Consider the following 21,314-nt stretch of genomic DNA (forward strand, 5'->3'; position numbering starts at 1 on the left):
TTACTCCTCATCACCAATCTGTGTAATCCAATGTGTCAGCCATAAATCAAGGTAGAAGGAGGAACATCAGGAGAAAAGCTGTGATGGACTCACCTTGGGAGCCAGGTAGAAGCGCAAATAACTGCTACCAGACAGGGTGTACTCTACCAGCAGAGGAACCTCGTTGGAGAGGCAGATCTTCACACTGGTGGATAGAGCCTGGGCCTTGCAGAAGTTGACGAGGTACTTGAGGGAGAAGGTCAGAGACACGGGCTCAGTAAGCTCAATGTCTATGTTCTGCTCAGGCTTGTCGACATCCTGGTGGCTGCGCAGTGTGACGGCACCGTTACCAATGTCGCCATTGCAGGAGAACTTGACGCCATCCTTGCTGGCCTCGATTGTGACTGCAGTGCAGTGTTAGCTCTGGGCGTTACAGGGCGAATTGATTGCTCAGAGAATACTCACCAGACTCTGACATGGCCATCAAATCTGTGCAAATCCGTCTGAACTCGGCCGACGGCATCGCAATGGTGGCGGCGTACTCTGTCTCAGGGATACCGAGGTGCTCCTGGTCAATGTCCATGAGCTTGAGGTCGTACTCGGAGATTCTGTCGTTCTGCGAGCTCTCAAAGACGAGGTTCAGCGAGTCGGGCGCGTCCTCGGCCTTGAGGGTGAGGATATCCTCGTTCTGAGCGGCGCGCAGGACCTTGGTCAACGAGACCAGGTTGACGCCGAGGGCGATGTTGCGATCGCAGCGGTAGGGAGAGAAGCCTTCCGCCTTGAGCATCATGGATACCAGCGCGACGTGGGAGTTGTCCATGGCCTGGAGCGCGATACCGGAGTCATTGCAGTCGAAGTTGCAGTCCTGGACGAGATCCTTGATGGCATCCACCACCTGTGGTTGTCAGTATATGCCGCCGTGATCTTCGTTGCGCAACGGGGGCGCAGGGATTGCCGAGAACTCACCTTCTTCAGGAGCTGCGCCTGTTCGAGTCTGGCTTCCAGCATTTTGGCTGTGTCGGTGTGAGCAGTAGATCGTTGGGGGCTTCCGTCTACGTTTTGGCTACTCACCAGTGTGTATATGTGATGATTGAGAGACTGGTGCTAATTGTAAGTTACGGAGAGAGTCGATATATTGTCAGAGATCGAGTTCTGTTGGAGGGAGGACTTGTTGTGGTGTTTTGTGCAGTGTAACAAGGAAAAGAAGCACGGCTGCAAAAGGTGGGATTGCAATACCTGGTAGCTGAGGGTGTGGCAGGCGCGGGGCGGACGCGCTTCCGCCTAGAGCTTGCCCGCGCCGCCCCGGAGCGCGTAAAGTGCATGGCCAACGCGCTCACCAAGAGAGGTTTAGCGCAAAACAACTTGTGCCTGAGCAAGCTGCCCGCTGATACTTGCACATGGCTTCTAGCTGCACGTAGCTCCTTTGACGGACAGGAAGACTTAATATGATGAAATAGAAGCCTGAATATGACGGAGCCGTGGAGATTTCGCGAGGCTCGTCCAGAGAGGAGCGTAGCATTCACAATAACGATGAAGGAACAGATCTTGGCGAGGAGGCGTGGATTCACTCTCGTTACTACTCCATGGCTGTCATGCAAGGACCATTTACGGCGAATGTCGAGATATGCAAAGGACAAATGAATTATATAGCGAGAGACGGGTTTGCCCGCTTTGTCTGTACTTGGACATGGCTTCTGATGCTGATGTGGAAAAAAAAAAACGCGACGCTAACCTCGGAAATCTCCACGAGCACCCCATAACTCCGATGAACACCTGTCGATATATGCCGGCCAAGATGGGCACAGCCATCATTCTATGTCTTATCCGTTGCGCCCTTTGAAATGCTTGCGAACCCCAAATCATGCCGGACAATGATACAAAGCAAAGATGATTAGAGTTTGTCGTAATGAAGATCATGCCTTCTTCGTTGGAGCATTACAAGGACATGCGGGAAACCGCTGGTTTCCTTGCGATGACTCCCTGCAGCTCTCGCATCATACCACGGTGGGCCTCAGCTTTCGCGCGTGCCACCTCCTTGGTCTTTCGGTCCTCCTTCATCTTGACGATGCGCTCTTCTCGCGACAGCATACTACGCGGCCGCGGGAGCGAGACTGCCTCGAAGACTTCCGGCTCGACATCTGGCGGTGTCATGTTGCCGTTGAGCTTTCTCAGCGCAGCCTCAACGCCATCCTTCTCGTCCTGGCTACTGTCACCCTCCTCGGCGATGGTCAGTCCACTTAGTGTGCTCGAGGGCGATGCCAGGACGGAGCCAATCGATGACAGCCGCTTCTCATTCCTGTTGATTCCAGAAGCCAAGGTCGCCTTGCCGGTCTGCCAGGCCTCCATCAAGTCGCGCAGATCTTGTCCAATAGACTCGTACTGTGACATGAACATTGGTCCAAGGTCGCTAATGTCGTCGGCATTGTCCAATGATCGTGCGGACTCCTCGCGAAGAAGATGAAGCTTCGCCTGCACGCTTCGAATGTTCATGGTCATCGAACTCAACCGCCTGACTTGATGATGCCACTGGTCATGTCTCGGGGATCGTGGGCTCTTTGGTGTGCTTGTAGCCACGGGCACTGTGAATGAGTGTTAGCATTGCTTGACCAGCGCCTTGACTGTAGTCGTTGTACTTACTGTCAGTCCCGGCGAGGACCTCCCGCACCCTGCTCAGGGACTTCTTTGTAACGATATTCAGCTCGACAAACGCCTCAGAAATGGCAGTGTACCGAACACGATCGGTCTCTGTGCCATCTGTATGCAGGGCCAATATGCCACCCAAGAAGACCTTGCGGATGTCATGAAATAAGAAAGCCACATCTTTGAGCGACTGCAGCTTCTCGGTGTCCTGCCCTATCTCGACATCGAGGTCCAGCTGCTGGTATCGCTCCACCACATCGGCCAGTGTAAACTGGTATTGCGACTGGAGTTGCGCGAGCTGAAACTGCTCTGCCAAGCCCCAAATGGCCAGGGCAGTTTGGTAATACTTGGGGATGATTTCCAGGAGGCCCAATCGCACTGCAGTCCGAAGCTGCAAACACTTGACATTCTGGCCATTGTTCTCGAGACGGCTGATCGGAGGGATAGGCGTGCTCCTAGAATATCATGTCAGCAAGAGGTCGAGCGACTATTAGGACGGTTTTGCAAGAACGCTTACAAACGGTAACCACGTGCCACCAGCTCAACTTCCATAATGAAGTTGAGGGCGGCTCCGTTAGCAGCGTCAAACTCCCGCGACAAGGAAAAGAATGTGGACGCCTCAGAGAGGCCTCGCTTCTGGATGTTGCGCAGGATCTGCCGCCGCACATATGTCCTGCCGAGGGCGAGGAAGACCGCCAGCACCAACATGGACGTGAAGAGGCGCTTCCAGGTTGGCGTGATGCCGCCTTGCCTGAACCATCGAACCAGCACTGCTGCGCCGGCACCGAGCAGCGCAGCAGCAACAGCACCAGAAGCCGTGAGACCGTGGAAGCTGGCTTCTTCGGACGGAGGCGAGATGACGGACTCGGCAGCGGCCTGGGGGCCTAGAATCAAAGCATTATCTAGCAGTTGTGACTGCACAATCGCAAGACGAAGCCGCTCGAGAAAACCTATTGACCGGGCGTGGTCGATGGACGATGTGACTGTCTCGTAGAGGAACTGGAACAGGTCGACCAGCGGGGCGCTGTTTGTAGTGATGGTTCCAAGGTCGGTCCGCACAGGGACGTCGACCTGAAGCCGCGCGGGTAGGCGGTCTCGGAATCGCTGGCGGAGTTTCGGCAGGCCTCTAGGCGCAAAGTCGCGAAGGGGCGTGGACGGCGGGGAGTCGTCATATGCCGCCGAGTTGGCATCGGTCGGCTCTTGCCATTCTGGCTCTTCTCTCTCGCCCGCGCCTGTGACAACGACTGTTAGACAGTTGGTCGCCATGGTGCGCAAGTAGTGCGTCGCGAAGAAGCAGCGGTAAACGGCGGTTCGCTCGGGGAAGTTCATGCAGAAGCGGAAGGAGCGGTGCTGGACAGGGTGGCAGAGGACGTCGCACCTTCGAGGTAATTGCTCAGAGGCGTGCCTTCGTCGACAAAGGTCTCCATGAGGGTTCGTCACTCAGGTCGCACGATGGACCACGTCCATAGGCTGCTGGCGGACGCTCGAGTGTTGCGGTGGCTGGGCCGAGATCGTCGAGGTGAGTTGTGTTGTTGCGCGTGGCTGCCAAGGCTCTCTGGGCGGCGGCGTGGAATGCTGTGTGACGTGCTGTCTTGGTTCGGCAGAGTGTCGTGGTGGTTGGCAGATCGGAGGCAGGCCAAGTGGATCGACACGAGGAGGTGAGGCTAAGAATAAGCGCGCCGAGGGCTGTCACATGAACCGAATCAGTGACAAAGTTGTGGGACGCAGCACCGACTGCTTGTGGCGATTGCTGCTTGTTGGTGGTGGTGGTGGTGGTGATGTGTTGATGATGATGACAATGTTTGTTTGTTGTCTTGGAGTCGTCGTCGCCAATGGCTGCAAGCTAAGCTGTGGGACAAGGCTGCTGTAGGTCGAACCGCTAAAGAGACGGGCCGCAGTAACTTGTAATCTCGCTGTTTGCTCTGCTGGCGCCTGTATTAGGAAGCTGGCAGCATGGCTCGATCATGCTCGTGGAGCGCACTAGGTCAGGTAGCTAGAGCAGCCACAGTGTCCACGGGTGCCGTTGGATGAGCGATTCAGGGGAACCCCAAGCAGAGGAGTGAACCGGCGGGCACATGTCAGGGTCCCCAGCGGCGCCTGGAGCCGGGGTTCTCGGGTCGTCAGCATGGATGGCCGACATCAAACTCCCAATTTCCCATGCCGGCCGCCGGGGCGAGGCTCCAGGCTGGCCAGGCAAATTGGCATCGGGGCATAAAGGGAGTTGCGCCCACTCCGCAACATCCACTTGGACTGGAGTCCGTGCTTTACTTGCGTGTTCCACGGGCGGGCCCCGAGATAGCATGGCATGGCATGAGGCGGTGGTGAACAACTCAACATCTCTGGTTTCATTACTGTACTACGCACGTGCTTAAGTGCTCGAGTACACTAAGTAATTACGTCCCACCGGCAGCACACAATAATATGCACGACTCGCTCTCTCATCAGGGTTCCTGCAACACAGCCTCGGTCGCCAGGGCCATAGCCTTAGTTGGCCGTCCTAGTGCATCCGGGCGCCTAATCAGCCCTGGAGTTTCATGCACAACCGCCGGGACGGCGACCATTGGTCCTCTAGGTGGATACTCCAGCCAGCCCAAGACTCCGAATGCCCAGCCGCGGCGGGTTTGTGGCGCCGAGACATTGGAACGGACATGTTGGCTGCTGGAGGCCACAGCCGCAACTTTGCAGGTGGCTTTCACAGACTGTGTGCACTCGGATGACTGGTAATCATGGTTGCTGCCAGCAACGTTGCTTCTGCTTGTTTTGCGTGATGCCTGCACACACGAATCACACGACGCACAAGAAAGGACTTGGCCATTGTCAACCCTCAGAGAGAGCCCCAAACCTCAAGATATGTACACTACATTATTTGCATGTGCAACAATGTGCCAATGCCGTCGGGTGCGAGCGACGGTGCTGCACGACGAGAGTGCTGCATGAGAATACAGATCTGTCATCGTTGTTACAAGCGGAGTCTCCGTAGCTCTGCTGCCAACCTGTCAATCGACAGAATACCTCGTGAGTATGATTTTAAGGTTGCTCCCGACCTCAGGAAGTTTGTGTGTGAAAATTGATGTATCTGGGAGCTCCAGCTGGGCAAGCTGGCGAGGCGAACAATTCGCGGGGAGATCAGCTCAGCAACCCATCCCTGGGGGGGAGCTTGCAGGTTCCCCCACACCAGCAAGCTCGACGTCGCCTTATCGTCAGAGGCTATCGGCTGGGTGTGCGACAACTAGCATCACAACAGCGCCGCCATCACCACCATCATCATCAGCATCATTATCATTGTCACCTGCAACGACCACACCAAGTCCAGGAACAACGATTCCCGACGAGAGACATCACCTCCGCCTTATCGTCGACCGCCCGGAGCCGCCTGCCGCCTGCGACTAAGTACTCTCCAGCTTGCTTGCGGCCCTCGACTCGACGACCACTCGCATGCCGACGTGAAACCACCACATTAGCCCGACCAGCTATTCTCAGAAGAACAGTGGGAAAACATTGAGACAAGATGGCGCCGACAGAAAAGGAGTTGCAGATCTCACCGATCGTGCCCGAATCGGTCATGCAAAACAACAAGGTCCGTCAGTCCACGGGACGTCGCCGTCCTGCCTGTCTGCCTGTCCCAAGCCATCGAAGCCCCGACCAGAGCGATACCACTTTAGATCCACAGATAGCCCTGCTATCGCAACTCACACAGTCGTTAAACACCTCGTGATTTCTCAACTGACAAAGGAAGAACACAGGTCCTCTCAGACTTCCAGTCCCTCTTAGGGTCGATATTCGGCGCCTCCGCCGGCATCCTGGGTCTCGAGTCCTACAGCGGCTTCCTCTTCTACTTTGTCCTGACCATCATGACCACCGTTCTCTTCTACGCCCTCCGCGTCGCGCCGACGTCCTTAAAAGCCGGCCTGGCACCGCTGGACACGAGCCGGTACTACCGCTCCCAGTACGAGTTTTGGTTCGGCGGCCTGTTTGGCGGGCTGCCGGGGTACATCTTGACGTGGACGCTGTTTTACGGGCTGGTGAGGGCGTGATGGATGGGGAAGGCAGAGAGGGCGCGGCAGGGAGTCGCTTTGCAATCCTTGCAATCCGGTAACACTTTGTGTTTGTGGGAAGCAGAGAGCATGAAGGCGAAACAATACATCTTGGTGGTAGCATAGCGTTTTGTTCTTTGATACCATGTCGTCGAACTGGGTACCCTCATGGTGAAAAGGTGCTCGCAAAATAAATGGTATCTATGGTGTTAACGCTATTTGGAAACATTACAATTCTGGCTGTCTTACTACTCCGAAATCTCTATCACCTGCCCGACGTATCCGTCAAGCCCCGACTTGTCCTTACTACTGCCCTCGTTGATCACGACTCGAGAGCCCAGCTCGATCCACTCCTTGTTGGTGAGCAGTTCAAACGACACGTGATATTCGACCTGGTAATCCTGCAGGTCTGCCTCTGACCGCGTGCGTTCGAGCTCGACATGGTCCGTCATGACGAACAGGTCCTCGCCCTCATCCGCACCCGGCTTGTGCAGATCGAGCATCGACTTGCCCTTGGCAACATGCAGGATCCGCGCCGCCGCGCGAACCATGCCGACATAGATGTTGATCATGCCGCCGATCGTCAGGGCCTTGACGTCAGGACTCTTGAACGACGCCGTGAAGCCGCTCGCAGCCTGCAACGTAAGCCCCGTGTCGACCATGTGCTTGCTCGGCACGGCGATGACCTGGCCTTTGCGGAGACGCACTGCTGGCGTTCTCGCTTGGTCTGGCATGCCTTCCGACTCTGACGTGTTGCTCGATGTGTCGTGCACTGAGATTTGCAGCGATCCTGCCTGACCAGCCTCGAGACTCTGCACAGGCATGCGCAGATTGCGTATGTTCACGACCGTGGCTGTGCGCCACTCGCCATCTATGGCAGACGCCGATCTGGGATGCCGGGAGTTGAGGCGAGCATACTGGGCAGAAGAGGGATGCGGCAACGAAAGGCCGTATCCAGGAGAGGGATGATCTTGAGGCACAAAAGCCCCAGCCTCGTCCTCCTCTGCGGGGAACGGCCCGAGCACAATCTCATCGCCAATGGTCAACTTCCCGAAGCGCAGATATCCTGTGACTACGGGGGCTCGTTCTGGCCGACCATCGATATTCGCTACCTGGCCCCTCGACAAAGGTAGTTCGTACACCTCGTCGATGTGGAAGAGTGTCTGGGGCTGTTCTGGATTCAGAGCGGCAGGCACAAAGTCTCTGGCAGTTGGTCCAGGCGGTATCGGCAGTGCCCGAAGCAGGGCATGCGTAAGAGGGATATTGGTACCCTTGACTGCACTGGTCAGAAGGACAGGCACGATCGAGAGAAGGTCCCCCGTCTCGTTGATCTTGTCAATGACCTCTGTCTGCACTCGGGCGCTATCGCTGCTAGGGATCTCGTCCAGGCTCAAGTCAACACTGGCACCTGCGGCTGGCGCAAGAAGCTTTGGGGTTCTTTGCATCAACTTGATCTTGGACAAGATCATGCTCATGAGCTCCCTGAGCGGGCCACGCTGTGCCAAGTCGTACTTGGTGATGAGGATCACCAAGGGAATCTCAAGCTTCAGGCACAGGTCCAGATGAGCCATCGCTAGATCCAAGTAACCCATACCATGGCCACTGGGCCCTTCGCTTGCTGACAGCGAATGTGCGCTGGAGAAAGGAGAATCTCCCTCGTTCGCGGCTATGCAAAGCACCGTCCAGTCAGGAGCCCAGCCAACCAACGCTCTGAGGGTCGTACGCTGATACCGTGGATGTCCCGCCGAATCGAGAAAGAACACCAAACGACCGGTGGACGTCTGATCATGAATATCGGGCCACGCGTTGATATTATCCATTGCATAGTTGTAAACCTTGTCCCCCTGGTAGCCGATCAGTTCCTGTGCAACTGAGCTTGTGCGACCAGACGCGACCTCGTGCTGATGCTTGAGCAAATTCATCCTGCTACTGCCTCGACCGTTGTCTAGGCAGCCGTTGGATAAGGTCCCCAATATCGATGTCTTGCCTGAAGTCGTTGGACCAGTCAGAGCCACGCGAAGTTGTTTTGCCGTCGAGGAGCCGGGCCTAGCGGTAGGGGTGCGGTCGTGTTTGGCCTCGTCTTCTCTGGCACACTGAGTGTTGAGGATAGGGCTGACAAGAGCTTCGGCAACCCACAAGTCTGCCTCATGCACTTTCTCTTCAACATCGAGCGCCTCATCTGCCCATTGGCAGGTTCCCACTGCCTTCATGCGTTGGACCTCGACTCTGCAGCCCAAGCTGGCAGCCACTGCGAGAATGTCAGCTCAAGGGCTTCATATCGCAGCAAAGTCTCACTGCACTGTACCCAAATGATGTACGAGCACTTACTGATTTTCAACGTCCTCATACTCTCGTCCATTTCATCCTTCGTGAGACCGACAAGGGTCCCATCGTCGGCGACGCCGATCTCATAGAGCGCTCCATTGGATTCTTCTAGGCCGGGAAGTAGTCGCCCCGGTTTCTCGAGAGTTTCGAGGTCGACTTCTTCATCTGGCGCTTTCGGTATGACCAAGTCATTTTTTGCGGTGCTATGATAAGGTGAAGATTGTTGCAACCTCCATAATAACTGTGTAGTCAGGTGCTGCAGCCGATTCTGGCGAGTTTGGGCTGAAGCTGCCAAGGGAAGGCCAGGATCCTTGACCAGCTTCGAGGTACGCCCCGAACGAGACCGCGTCTTCGTTGTCGTGCTCATCATCTTGTAGCTCCTTCGCGGGCGGAGTAACAGATGCAGCTTGTACTCGATCGGGCCATCCTGAGGCTCGGCCTCTAGTCTGTCCAGGTCCAGATCGGAGCCATCATCGGCCTCGACCGTTGGACCGGCCGAAAGTGAGCGCCCGGGCAGCGGTCTCGTCCGAGAGTCTAGATTTGCTTCCCACGGCGAGTTCACTCTTGGAGGTGCCGTGTCAAAGGTGAAGATGGAAGCCATGGTGGCTGTGCCTCCCGGGCCTGGATGTCTCGTACGAGGCCGTAGAACCTATCACTACCGATATCGCAAGGGCTTTTGCCGGCGGATTTTCAGCGGACAATTCGAGGCTTCACTTGACGTCCGTTATTGCACAGCTACTTTTACGTATTGCTAGGGGGCTGTGGTCGAAATGCTTTCTGATGAGCATCTTCAGGTTGGAACGTGGTGTCGATTGTGGAAGCTTAGCAGTGGGCACTGGCAGCCGCCATCTTCAGGTGGCAGTTTGAAGGGAGCAGCAGAGAAGATGAAGTTGGTGGTGACAGAGACGGGATGAAATGGATGCCCAGTCATGTAGACAATGTCATGAAGACAGAGTGTGACGCATACCGGCGTGCCCCAGACCGATTTGGAAGCCAGTCTCCGCAGGGAGTCATGATACGTCTCCGCAACGGCACTTCCGCCAACAAACACTCGGTAACAGCGGGGCCATGGCCGTCAAGTGCTCCCGCCTGCAGGACTGTGCCAGGTACAGTAAATAAACTGGCTTTGCACGATCGACAATTAACCCGCACGCACTCCAGGCCTGGCCGACAAGCTTCGCAGCTGTGATTGCCGCGACTTGGAGTGACTATTTTCAGCCGCTGTCCCGCCCGCCCTGCATTAGAACCCTGAGCTGTTGCAGAATCCATATGGCCTAATTCACCACTCCGTCTGTGCTCAAGCAGCACATGTAGTTGTCCACGAGCAGCTTGCTGATCTCCCACACAGATGTCCTCGATGGTTATACGAGGTGGACGTCATCGCTGCTTGTCATCGTTCCCCCAAGCCCCAGCAACAGGCAGCAGAATCAGGGACCTGAGTCCAGAGGTGGAACCGCGCCACAGCCATGACTTCGTCGACTCTAACTTGAGCACTGCTGATCAGGATATCACGGTAACCTCATTGGCCTCCAGAATCGACCTTGGTCCATGGCCACGTACGACAGATGGCGCAGGCAGGCTTTGGACGACCGACAGTCAGCTTAGCTGTTGGGCCGTTTCGAGAGGCAGCATCTTCACAGGCCATGACCTTTCTGCCAGAACGTCCGCACGTTTCCGTTTGTGCTTGATTGCATCCAGGCCTCCCTTCTGTGATGAGCTCTCCCCTTGAAGGCTTTCCTGGGATCTTCATTGCCTCTAACAGGGACGGCTGAGCCTGCATCTCATCAACGCAGCGCTTTTGTTCCAAACAGAGTTCCTTCGCCTCCTCTCCGCCGTTTAGACTGCTGCACGGACGGACTCCAAGGTGCTCGCGCAGAGGGAACCTTCCCAGGTTGCAGCCATAGGCGCCCAACCCGTGGCTTGGCTAGCCTGGCCCAGGAGGACCCCGAACGCTCAGCCCCTCCCTGCTGCCGCATGCTCGCCCTCCAAACACACTGGAGCACCGCCCTGACACACCCCCAAGACGGGCTCGCCCCTCAGCCCCGGTTTATCTGCTCGAGATGCCCGTGTCGCGCCCGCTCCTGCCTGACCAACCACTCAACCTTGGAACCCATTGCCTGCCCGATCGGCGGGCCACTTGCAGTACTTACAGGGCCACAGCCGCCGTCTCGTCTGCCATAAGCCCCTGATTGACTTTGTCTCCCTCTCCTTCCACGCTCACCTCCCACTCACCTCGAATTCTCGAGCCCGTACTTCTATCACTGCAGCGCCGGTCGTCGCCACATAATACACCATCATGAAGAAGTTCGGTTTCGGCAAGAAGGACAAGTCCGGCGGCGGCGATGATGACGCCAACCGCTCCGCACTCTTCGGCAAGAAGAGTGCCTCGGGCCCGCCGCAGTCCGACAACCCTTACGCCCAGGCCCAGCCTGCCAATGACCCGTACATGGACAGCCAGAAGTACATGTCCCCCTATCAACAAGCTCGCAGCAACCTCGGCCCTCCAGCAGGCAGCCCTGGACCACAGGGTCGCCCGGGAGGTCTCCCCAGCGGACCCGGTGTCAGACGACAGGACAGCCAGAGCTCTACAGCAACGGCGCCCCCACCATACTCGAATGCCGCTCCTCCCAGCGGTGGCTACTCCAACGACAGATATGGCGCGCCGTCCGGGTATGGCAGCAACAAGTACGCAGGCTCCGGTGGCTACGGTGGCGGCCCGTCTCAGCGACCTGGAGGGTACGGTGGCCTCGGACGCACCGACAGTAACGACACGGACGAAAACCGTGACGCGCTGTTCTCGGGAGCCCAGCAACGACAGCAACAGCAGAGGACCTCCAACAACAATGATGCCTACGCCTCTAATGCTGGTGTAGGAGGCGGTAACAAATACGGAGGCTACGGCGAAGAGCGCCAGCTTACTGCTGAGGAGCAAGAGGACCGGGAGGCAGACGACATCAAGGACGAGATCCGTGATATCAGACAGCAGTCAAAGCAGTCTGTGATGAACTCGGAGGCAATCACGAACCAGATTCTTGAGAACGCTTCCGCGACATATGCCAGACTTGGTGCTCAGCATGAGCGGTTGAACTACACGGAGCAACAGCTTGACCACGGATCGCTGGCTGCGCGCCATGCCAGAACTCAGGGCCTTAAGGAGCTTCAATATTACAACAGGAGCATGTGGAATCCCGGTATGAAGAACCCATTCTCGTCGGGTAAGCGGAACCAAGAATACGAGAAGGCTCTCCTGGAACAAAACCAACAGGATCGGGCAACCCGCGAAACTACCCGGAAGGAGGGCTATGCCGCGAACCAATCTATGGAGCAGGGTTTTAAATCGCTCTCTGGAGCTGATCCAAGCCGTGGAGCTTGGAAGCCCACTAGTGCAGCTGAGCGCTCAAAGTACACGTTCGAAGAGGGCGAGTCAGATGAGGAAGAGATTGACCAAGGTCTCGAGCGGCTGTCGAATAATGTCCACAAGATCAATTTGGCTGCCCGGCTCATTGGCAATGAGATTGATTCGCAGAACGATCTCATCGATCGCCTCGGCACAAAGGTACGCGCTGCCTGCGGAAGAGCCTCCGAGATTGTTTGGTATACTAACTCTGCGACAGAGCGATGCACTCAGCGACACAACGCTACTGAACACAGCAACGCTGAACAAGATCTCACGGAAGGGCTAGAGGGAATGGAGCGGAAAGTACGCTGGGACAAGATAATGGAGAATACATTTCGGCACAGTTTGTCAAGCTGGCAGACAGACAAACGTAGTGGCCGGAGCACATTGTTGGTATCGGTCGGGTTCTTGTGTCATCATGGCAGATATATACCGTATCGGGGCTTTGTAGACTTTTCAACCAGCATACTGCATCTTGACATGACATTCCTCCAAGCACTTGCAACGGGCGCGCACAGTTCTATTGTGCAATATACACTGTATGCTCCACCTGGTTGTGACGTTTCGATGCCTACGCTGAGATGCAGGACTGATGATGCTTTTTGAACTTGCTATAAGACCAAACCTAGGCAGGCAGGACAGCCACCTCCCACAGCAGCGATGAGGCCGACACAGAAACTCCTGGCCACCGCCGCCGCCAGCAGTAATGGATTGAAGCCAGCCTTGGCGCTGCTCCCGCCGATCCCGCTTTACCGGCGGCTGTTCCGGGCGCATCGCAAGCACCTCCCGGCCGAGATGCGAGTGCTCGGCGACGAGTATATCAAGGCCGAGTTCCGCGCTCACCGGAGCACTGACAACCCGGTACACATTGTACGTAAAAGACCAACTTGACTTCAGCTCCGCAATCTCTGCACTGCACACGCATGGACGCCCGGCTGGGTCCAGGTAGCTGCGTGTTGTAGACCGGTCTGAGGGGGACTTGGGAACTGACATCCTTTGTCTGCTTCTTGCACATGCTTGCAGGTCGGCTTCCTCACGGAATGGCAGCTCTATGCGCAGAAGATCGAAGGAGATTCGTGGCGGGGCGAGAAGCTGGACCCGGCCAAGGTCCAGAAGATGAGTGGTAAGTTCGTGAACGACTATCTGGTCTTTAGGGCTTGCTCATATCATCATTTCATGGGTTGCTGGTGCTTCGGCTAACGTGTTACTATGTGGTCGGCGCTCATAGATGAACAGATGGGCCAGCTTTACGAGCTCATGCAAGCTATCCAGAAACGTCATGAAGAAGGTGGTGATGGGGCGTGATGGGTGGCCTGGTTCTGAGACCAAGTGTCGTCTTGTATACTCGTCCTTTTTGTGTAGAATAAATCCAAGGAATGCCTTCGTAATTGTTTCCCAAGCCATGATGAAAGATGACAAGACAAATGGCCATGACTTCGTCCAAGGTACGAAACCCCGGTACGCGACGAGGGGTAGAAACCCTGGTTCGAAAATGTGTACATCGTTACATTCCTGGAATGTGCATTGTCTCTCCTCCATCTAGGGATCCACATGGCGAAAGATACGGGTGTAGAGCATGGGAAAATGCGTAATGCGCTTGCGATCCTAAGAGTTGCTGAAGTCCTGTATTGGGGACAACAGCCATCGACTCCACAGTGCAGTTTACCGGCCTGTGCCCCAGATCCATCCCCCGGGCCCACAATAAATTCATGCCAGCCGTAAACCCTTACCAAAGGAAAAAAAAAGGATTATTCTGAAGGCATATCGGCTTTCATCACTGCATGAACATTCGCCACAATCCCGCACCGCCTCATCATTACGCCGCAAGAACGTAAAGCGAGTCTCTGGTAGTAACGCCAACATGGATGCCGACGAGCGCAAGCCAAAGCGTCGCAAGACCGCCAAGGGTGCTGCCGGAGATATCATCCAGGTCGGCAACAAAATGATATCCCTAAGCGCGTTTCTTGGAACCGCAAATGGACCCTCCAAAAAATTGCCGGCCTCGGAGTCAAAGACCCAACAGCAAAGAAACTTGGGCCAAGAGTCCCAGCAAAATGAGCCCTTGCCCTCAGAGAAGCTTGGCTCATCCAAAGCAGAAGGCTCTGAAATATCAGCAACCAAGGATAGGCCATCAACAGATAAGCACGTTGTCCCGAAGCAGAATGGGAAGGAGAAAAAATCAAGGCACATCGGCAAGCACAACCCAGCGCTTTTGCAGGCAAGAAAGGCCCTGCCCATCTGGGCTCACCAGGACGAAATCAGAAGCAGCTTGGGTGGCGACAACAACGTCCTTCTAATGGTCGGTGAGACTGGTTCCGGAAAGAGTACCCAGACGCCGCAGTTCCTCTGCGACGAGCCATGGTGCAGGAGGAAGAAGGTCAAGGTTGGCTCCGAGACTGTCAACGTAGGCGGCATGATCGCCATCACACAGCCTCGAAGAGTCGCCGCCACGACTCTTGCCAATCGCGTGTCTCGCGAGATGGGCACTCCACTGGGTGCAGCCAAGGAAGGATCCGTTGGTTACTCTGTGCGTTTTGACCACAATGTGCCAAAGGGAACCAAGATCAAATTCCTCACCGAAGGTATGCTCTTGCAGGAGCTGCTGCGGGACCCCAACCTGCGCCAGTACAGCGTTGTTATAGTCGATGAGATCCATGAGCGCAGCGTCGATGTCGATCTCATCGCTGGCTTCCTCAAACAGATCTTATCAGGCGACAATTCGGGTCGTGGTGGCATCCCATTGAAGGTGGTCGTCATGAGTGCTACGGCGGACGTCGACAAGATTCAGGATTTCTTCCATCTTGAAGGAAAATCGTCACCGTCCTCGCAACTGCTTCGGATCAAAGGCCGCCAGTTCCCCGTGGATATCATCCACACCGAGAAGCCTGTGCCCGATATACAAGAGGCACTGTTGAAGCAGATCTTCAAGATTCATCTGCAAGAACCTCTGCCGGGCGACATCCTTGCTTTTCTCACGGGCCAAGAGGAGATCGAATCTGCGCAGAAGCTGATCGAAGAGTACTCGGCCACCCTGGCCTCAGACGTACCCAAGCTGGCCGCCTTTCCCTTGTACGGTCAGCTTTCTATACAAGCGCAACAGGATGCCTTCCAGCCGGCAAAGAAAGGCTTCACGAGGAAAGTCGTGCTGGCGACAAACATTGCCGAAACTTCCGTCACGGTACCAGGCGTCCGGTACGTGATAGACTGTGGCAAATCCAAGGTCAAGCAGTTCCGTTCGAGACTGGGCATGGAGTCGCTCTTGGCCAAACCGATTTCCAAGTCTTCGGCCATTCAACGCACGGGTCGAGCTGGTCGTGAAGGCCCTGGCAAATGCTTCCGGCTGTACACGACAGAAGGCTACAAGGGCCTGAGAGATGCCGATCTCCCAGAGATACTGAGGAACGATGTTCTCGGCGCCGTCCTGACGATGAAGGCTCGCGGCATCAACGACATTCTGGCATTTCCCCTCATGGACTTCCCAGACCTCGAGGCGATTGAGAAGGCGCTCTTACATCTCCATTCTCTTGGGGCGCTTGCCAACGACGGCACCATCACTGAAATCGGCAAGAAGCTGTCCCTCTTTCCGATTTCTGCACCATACGGACGAGTGCTGCTTGCAGCCGCCGAGCCCGAATACGATTGCCTGCTCGAGGTTATCGACATCATCGCTTGTCTCACGGCCGGCGAGAGCATATTCCTCCAGGTCCAGTCAGAGGAGGTGAAAGAGGAGGTGGAGGAGCTGCGCAAGGAACTATTTCGCCGCGAGGGCGACATCCTTACCTATCTCACAGCCATGCAGCTCTATACTGCAGAGAACTCGGACCGTGTCGAATGGTGCAAGAAGCGCAAGCTCAACGTGCGCAACATGAGGCAGGCGCTCAACATCCGCAAGCAGCTCAGGGGCATGTGCCAGAAGGAGAAACTTCTCAAAGAGGCGCCGCCGCAGGACCCCCAGCCCTTTGTTCCCATGTCGCCGGCGCGGGCCGAGACGCTCCTCAAGTGCTTCTTGCGCGGCTTTGTCAACAAGACCGCCCTTCTTGCCCCGGATTCCAGCTATGTCACCATACAGGGCAAACATGTGGTCGCGATTCACCCGTCGAGCGTCATGCATGGGCAGAAAAAGGAGGCCATTATGTTCCTGGAGCACGTCTTCACACAGAAGAACTACGCAAAGAAGGTCAGTGCTATACAAGCCGACTGGATCCTTGAGGCCGTGGAGGCTAGTAATCAGGCGCATAGCCTGTGATGAATAACGATATAGAAGCCAGCTGCATACATATTAGCTATGTTCAATGATAGAATCGGAACAAAGAGACCATTGCGAGGCATCGTGCGTACGTGTATATCTACATAAAACGGGGTTCATCATTCCTCATCACTGGCCCTACTCAGCACTGCACCTCGTGCTGCTCAGTTGTCATAGCTTTCGTGGCCGGCTCCCAGTGCTCAACATCATTAGCGGCCTGCCAGAACTCGTCCCAGAGAGCTCCGCTAACTGTGAATCCAACCGCCTCTGCTTGTGAAAGCCACAAAATGACCGTCGCGCAAGCCTGTCTAGTCTTCTTATTCTTAGCACCAAGATGGCTGTGCAGGAACATGAACGCGATACGCCCAAAGTCCAGTCCCTCCTCCCAGTACCCAAGAAACAGAGCCGCCTCACCGAGGCCCTGATACGCTCCCGGGAGGTCCTCATGAGCCGACGTGGATGGCTCTAGTCGGAGCACCTGCACGACCTCGTCGAAGCGGTTGTACGCCTCCTCGTACCGTTCTTGCCGGAGCAGCACGTCCGCCAGCAGCACTCTGGTCTTGTTGAGCGTTTGTATTTGCGTGCCGCCGTCTGCGTGGGCTTCTTCGACCTTGAGCACTTCGAGAACGAGGTCTTCTGCGTCTTCCAGCCGTCCAGACTGCACACACGCACGAGCTAGATTGCGTGTCGAGTCAAGCGCGTTCTTGTGGCCCGCCTCGTAGATCCGATGGCATAATTCGTGCGTCTTACGGGCTATCTGATAGGCATCCTCGTGCTGGTTATGCAATGTGTACTTGGTCTGTAGCGTGCTAAGCCAATAGCCCAGCCAATGGCCCTCCCCATTCTCAGCGACTCCGGTTGCGATGATTTCGTTGAGTCGGGCCTCTGCCTCTGGCCAGTGACCCTGCTTTTGCGCAAGGATGTCCGCAAGGAGGACCTGCGTGTTGAGAACTGTGACACTAGACGGCTTGAACTTGCCAAGCCCGATCATGATGTCCTGCAGTCGCTCAATTTGCTTCGCCAGCTTCTCTGCCTGGTCCAACATGCCGACGCTGAGGGCCGACTCGGCAACGGTGCGTAGCATATGCCAATACTCCTCTGTGAGGATGCGGTCGTCTTTGGCAAAGGTTGCAAGTGGAAGCTCAAGCAAGCGGATTGCCTCGTGTGGGCGGTCCTCGTGCATGAGCATCTCTGCGTACCGATCCTTGTGACTGGCATCCACCACCGGGTTCTGATCTGCATAGGCATTGGTGTTATCGAAGCAGGCTCTCATGTGTGGCATCAGTTTGCGATTGAAAAGCCAGTCCCGTGTCCCTTTGTTCATCCATGCGTATGAGTCGAAGAGAATGTGCCTTGCGGTTTCTGCACGAGCGAGTCTCTCCCGATCTGTTGACCTCTCCCGCGCCCAGTCGTGGGTGAGGAGATGCATGGAGAATCTATCCTTTCTATCATTCGTCCTGACAAGGCTCCACTGCATTAGACACAGGATGCCAGCTTGGAAGGCGCTCATATCCCACTGCTGAGTTTCTTTGTTCACGACGAGCACCGGCTCAAGGGAGAGTAAAGTCTGGCCGCCGAGCTGGTCTGGCGTGCGGTCGGCTGGTCGGTTCTCAGCAGCTCGTTTGACTGTAGGCGCGGACAAATTGGTTTCAGCTTGACGAAAAGGGCTTTCCAGGAAGCTTTGTTACAGTGAATATCCCGGCAAAGGAGGAAAGGAGGAAATTGGCTTACAGATATCCCCCATCAGCCCTTCATTGGCATAGAAACTAAAAACGCTCAGCACGCGTAGAGCGTTCTTCGCATCGTGAGCCTCCAGGGTGTTGCCATGCGCCGTGTCGACCAGGACCTCGTATGTAAGATCAAACGAGACGTGCACAGCCTCAGTCCCGGGCGGAGGCCGCGAAGTTGATGATTTTGACCCTTCAGAACCTGGAGAACGACGGCTCAGTAAGGACCTTCGCTGCTCTTCGAAGCGGGATGCGTACACTGCTAGGGAGATCTCCTGTTTCTGTATGTGCGCAGCGGCTTGCTCGATAGCCAGCGGGAGGTACGCGAGATGGTCCCGGACGATACGAACGGCGTCTTCTTTGTCTTTGCGGGACGGAAGAACTATCTGAGCGATATTGAAGAGAAGCGTGATGGCGTCCTCTTCCTGCAAGTCTTCCAGTTTGATGATGTTGTCGGGGGCCACGCGAGGCTTTATACTGCTGTTCCTGCTTGTGAAGAGCAGACATCCATGCTGGCCTGGAGGTACGTACTTGCTCACGTCGCTTTGGGCATTGTCGAGGACCAGGATCCAATGGCCGTCAAAGGACGCAATATAGCTCAGGACTACTCCTGTGACATTGCTGTCAGTTACAGCAATGTTCTCGACCTCTGCTATGAGGGCGTAGCTAGCGATGATGGTTTCCTCGTTGGAGGCGTCGACCCAGAATATCTTGTCGAACCTGGTATCATTGTGTCAGTACCAGGTCCGCATAGCAAGGGAAACTAGAGAGGCACCCTTTCACTTACTCGCTGTCATACTCGTCAAGAAATCTGGACGCAGTGGTAGTCTTGCCTGCGCCCCCTTCTGCCCAGATCAGCGCAGAAGTCCTCGTAGCCTTCTGTGGGACGAGCGTCTCTGCCAGCTTGCTTATGACATCTTGGCGGCCAATGTAGTGAGCTGTCGTGGAAGGACGTCCCGTTGGTGGCTTCTTTGGTCTGAATTGGCCTTTGTCCACAGGGGCTGATATCCTTTCAGCGAGATGAGCCACACGTCCAGGGTATCATTGTTCACTTACCAACCTGCCCAAGCTTCACCTTGGGTCTATGCTCTCCTAGAAGGATCTCAACAACCTGGTCCACGATCTGTACCGCTTCCTTGCTCTCCATGTACTTCGCAGTATCCGCCGCGAGCGGGCCTACGGCCTTCCAATCGTCAAGTTTGATCTTCTTCCCCATCGGCACATTCAGACGAAAGAATGAATTGGTTTCACCACCAAACAGATTTGCCACCTCCTTGTTCGTGGTCTCTGAACTTGTTGACTGGTCCTTGATCGCTTTTACAATGTTGACAAGTGTGCCAGAGCCTGTCGATATCAGACCATCACCGACCAAGCCAGTGCCAAGGCTCAACACACACCCCAGCTTACGCTCCACGCCAAAAAGCCCCGCCGCTTCGGCAATAACGTGCTTCACAGGATTGTTACAGCCCAATGCAGCGTCAATGAACAATGTTGACCGGCCGTGACTGTCCTTGACCTCCATCGGGGGGAAAAAGCTGGAAGCTGCTGATGTTGCGCGAGCAGCTTCCCAGATCTTGACGGATGTATGATCTTCGACTGGCTGGAGATCGTCTGGCGTACCGTGGTGCGTGCCGTCCAGCAGAGAGCTCGTCGAGTCAGTTGAAGAGGACAATCCGTGTATCTGTTGTACAAACTCTTGCGGCAGTGGTCTTGAGGGAACCTTGTAACTTCTCAGGACCACGAGCGAGCTCGCGCCCGTATCGTTGTGTCTTTGAGTGCAGACAAACATCTTGGCCCGGCAGCGATCCTTGTCAGTTAGCAAGCGCTCCTCGCTTTTGGCATTCTTAACAAGCTCTTGGATGATTCTTTCCAGCTTCTTGGTCTTGAATTTTCCCGGAGACATCTTGTTGCCTCCCATGCGGACACGCGCCAGCGGTACCAAGAAGAACCAGTTCTTGTTCTTCCAGCTGAAGATCTTTTCTGCAAATTCGTGATAGGCAGCGATCGCCTCAGTCGTAGTCATCCGTAGCCGCCCGAGCATGATGGAGACCAGCCTGTTCCGGAAGCTTCGTCAGACTGTGCAATCAGGTCAAGTAGTTGAGGTGATCGGAGGATCTGACAAACCCTCCAGTGCTAATGCCTCCAATGAGGTCGAACAGGGCGCATGGCCGTGGGATCTCTGCGAGGTTTCGTTCTTTCTGGATCCGCTTCATGATCGTGTCCAGCATGACTAGCTCACAGATTCCACGAACACCGCCACCGTCTGTTCTGGTGTGAGCCATTTGAGATAAACGTTTAGGCTTGTTGCTGGACATACCGAGCGAAAGCAGGAAAACAGGTCCATCCTTCTCACTCATTTCCACTTGTACGTGTATCTAGGCCCCGCACCAACAATAATAAGCCGTGACTGAGCTAAGGAGATGAAGAAACGAGCAGAACAGTAATGATGAAACAGTTGGAATAGTTCTTCGTGAGGGGAAGACTGCGAAAAGCTAGGTCATTCCATTCTTCACTAGAAGTGCTGTTGGTTGTCTGCCTCGTGGCGGAGCACATGTCCCTGACCCCGGTCCTACACATGGGTTTGTCCAATCACGATATCCAATGGCTAAGCGCTGAGGTGAACCCTGTTGGCTACTATTCCTGCGGCCTGCCGTCTCAAATATTGAATGCATCATAGGCAAGGTTATGAATTGATTTGCAAATCTTTAGCTATGGTCACAGCTTCGAGCAGAAGGCTGAGTTTGATGGTAGGCTAGAGGGTTAGGGGTCTTAGGTTGTGTCTGCAGTTCTGATGACTTGTGTCGTTGGTTTGGTGGATACTGTTGAAGTTGCAGCGACAACTGCTGGAACATCCTAGCTCAGGCCAGCGGTTCCGCTAGAAACGGAACAGGTAGGTATAGGGCGGGATGCAATGTCACATAAATCATTATGATATCTTGCGATGAACACGCCAACGGCAACCTTGT

The 21,314-nt window shown here is 55.4% G+C and overlaps 7 protein-coding genes across 7 annotated transcripts; 3 read left to right on the plus strand and 4 right to left on the minus strand.

Annotated features, from left to right (window-relative positions):
• On the minus strand, positions 1-987 carry B0I36DRAFT_346754 (proliferating cell nuclear antigen, N-terminal domain-containing protein; the record flags this gene model as incomplete). The annotated part of the gene is made up of 4 exons (XM_046156491.1): positions 1-18; positions 94-383; positions 445-874; positions 946-987. 4 exons carry the CDS (start codon positions 985-987, stop codon positions 1-3), a joined length of 780 nt encoding a protein of 259 aa, XP_046014973.1.
• Positions 988-1,504: 517 nt separating this feature from the next.
• On the minus strand, positions 1,505-4,371 carry B0I36DRAFT_317150 (Mysoin-binding motif of peroxisomes-domain-containing protein). Its single transcript, XM_046153123.1, has 4 exons — positions 3,998-4,371; positions 3,137-3,851; positions 2,617-3,074; positions 1,505-2,558 (listed from the first exon to the last, which is right to left on the minus strand). The coding sequence occupies exons 1-4, from the start codon at positions 4,044-4,046 to the stop codon at positions 1,915-1,917; spliced, it is 1,866 nt and encodes a 621-aa protein (XP_046014974.1). The 5' UTR covers positions 4,047-4,371; the 3' UTR covers positions 1,505-1,914.
• A 1,756-nt stretch (positions 4,372-6,127) lies between these two features.
• Positions 6,128-6,653, plus strand: B0I36DRAFT_360343 (Rab5-interacting protein-domain-containing protein; the record flags this gene model as incomplete). Its single annotated transcript, XM_046158293.1, has 2 exons — positions 6,128-6,196; positions 6,363-6,653. 2 exons carry the CDS (start codon positions 6,128-6,130, stop codon positions 6,651-6,653), a joined length of 360 nt encoding a protein of 119 aa, XP_046014975.1.
• Positions 6,654-6,901: 248 nt separating this feature from the next.
• Positions 6,902-9,579, minus strand: B0I36DRAFT_239820 (GTP-binding protein; the record flags this gene model as incomplete). The annotated part of the gene is made up of 2 exons (XM_046149718.1): positions 6,902-8,901; positions 8,982-9,579. 2 exons carry the CDS (start codon positions 9,577-9,579, stop codon positions 6,902-6,904), a joined length of 2,598 nt encoding a protein of 865 aa, XP_046014976.1.
• A 1,240-nt stretch (positions 9,580-10,819) lies between these two features.
• On the plus strand, positions 10,820-12,924 carry B0I36DRAFT_317155 (uncharacterized protein). The gene is made up of 2 exons (XM_046153124.1): positions 10,820-12,534; positions 12,593-12,924. The coding sequence occupies exons 1-2, from the start codon at positions 11,275-11,277 to the stop codon at positions 12,659-12,661; spliced, it is 1,329 nt and encodes a 442-aa protein (XP_046014977.1). The 5' UTR covers positions 10,820-11,274; the 3' UTR covers positions 12,662-12,924.
• Positions 12,925-12,994: 70 nt separating this feature from the next.
• On the plus strand, positions 12,995-13,763 carry B0I36DRAFT_317156 (uncharacterized protein). The gene is made up of 3 exons (XM_046153125.1): positions 12,995-13,245; positions 13,399-13,498; positions 13,604-13,763. Exons 1-3 carry the CDS (start codon positions 13,036-13,038, stop codon positions 13,678-13,680), a joined length of 387 nt encoding a protein of 128 aa, XP_046014978.1. The 5' UTR covers positions 12,995-13,035; the 3' UTR covers positions 13,681-13,763.
• Positions 13,764-16,692: 2,929 nt separating this feature from the next.
• B0I36DRAFT_317159 (uncharacterized protein) lies at positions 16,693-20,797 on the minus strand. Its single transcript, XM_046153126.1, has 6 exons — positions 20,666-20,797; positions 20,473-20,611; positions 19,405-20,402; positions 19,136-19,349; positions 18,353-19,068; positions 16,693-18,247 (listed from the first exon to the last, which is right to left on the minus strand). Exons 1-6 carry the CDS (start codon positions 20,703-20,705, stop codon positions 16,764-16,766), a joined length of 3,591 nt encoding a protein of 1,196 aa, XP_046014979.1. The 5' UTR covers positions 20,706-20,797; the 3' UTR covers positions 16,693-16,763.
• Between the last annotated feature and the right edge of the window lie 517 nt (positions 20,798-21,314).

This window comes from Microdochium trichocladiopsis (assembly GCF_020744255.1).
Source record: "Microdochium trichocladiopsis strain MPI-CAGE-CH-0230 chromosome Unknown B0I36scaffold_3, whole genome shotgun sequence".
Taxonomy (NCBI): Eukaryota; Fungi; Ascomycota; class Sordariomycetes; order Xylariales; family Microdochiaceae; genus Microdochium; species Microdochium trichocladiopsis.

Excerpts from the sequence above, each read along its gene's own strand:
- B0I36DRAFT_317155 (XM_046153124.1), top strand. The coding sequence starts at position 11,275 with ATGAAGAAGTTCGGTTTCGGCAAGAAGGACAAGTCCGGCGGCGGCGAT. Across the intron at positions 12,535-12,592 it reads TCGATCGCCTCGGCACAAAG|AGCGATGCACTCAGCGACAC; the intron begins GTACGCGCTGCC and ends ACTCTGCGACAG.
- B0I36DRAFT_317159 (XM_046153126.1), bottom strand. The coding sequence starts at position 20,705 with ATGAGTGAGAAGGATGGACCTGTTTTCCTGCTTTCGCTCG. Across the intron at positions 20,403-20,472 it reads GGAGGCATTAGCACTGGAGG|GCTGGTCTCCATCATGCTCG; the intron begins GTTTGTCAGATC and ends CTTCCGGAACAG. Across the intron at positions 19,350-19,404 it reads GGTGAAGCTTGGGCAGGTTG|CCCCTGTGGACAAAGGCCAA; the intron begins GTAAGTGAACAA and ends AAAGGATATCAG.
- B0I36DRAFT_317156 (XM_046153125.1), top strand. The coding sequence starts at position 13,036 with ATGAGGCCGACACAGAAACTCCTGGCCACCGCCGCCGCCAGCAGTAAT. Across the intron at positions 13,246-13,398 it reads CTGACAACCCGGTACACATT|GTCGGCTTCCTCACGGAATG; the intron begins GTACGTAAAAGA and ends ACATGCTTGCAG. Across the intron at positions 13,499-13,603 it reads CAAGGTCCAGAAGATGAGTG|ATGAACAGATGGGCCAGCTT; the intron begins GTAAGTTCGTGA and ends CGGCGCTCATAG.
- B0I36DRAFT_317150 (XM_046153123.1), bottom strand. The coding sequence starts at position 4,046 with ATGGAGACCTTTGTCGACGAAGGCACGCCTCTGAGCAATTACCTCGAA. Across the intron at positions 3,075-3,136 it reads GTGGCACGTGGTTACCGTTT|GAGCACGCCTATCCCTCCGA; the intron begins GTAAGCGTTCTT and ends ATGATATTCTAG. Across the intron at positions 2,559-2,616 it reads GGTCCTCGCCGGGACTGACA|TGCCCGTGGCTACAAGCACA; the intron begins GTAAGTACAACG and ends ACTCATTCACAG.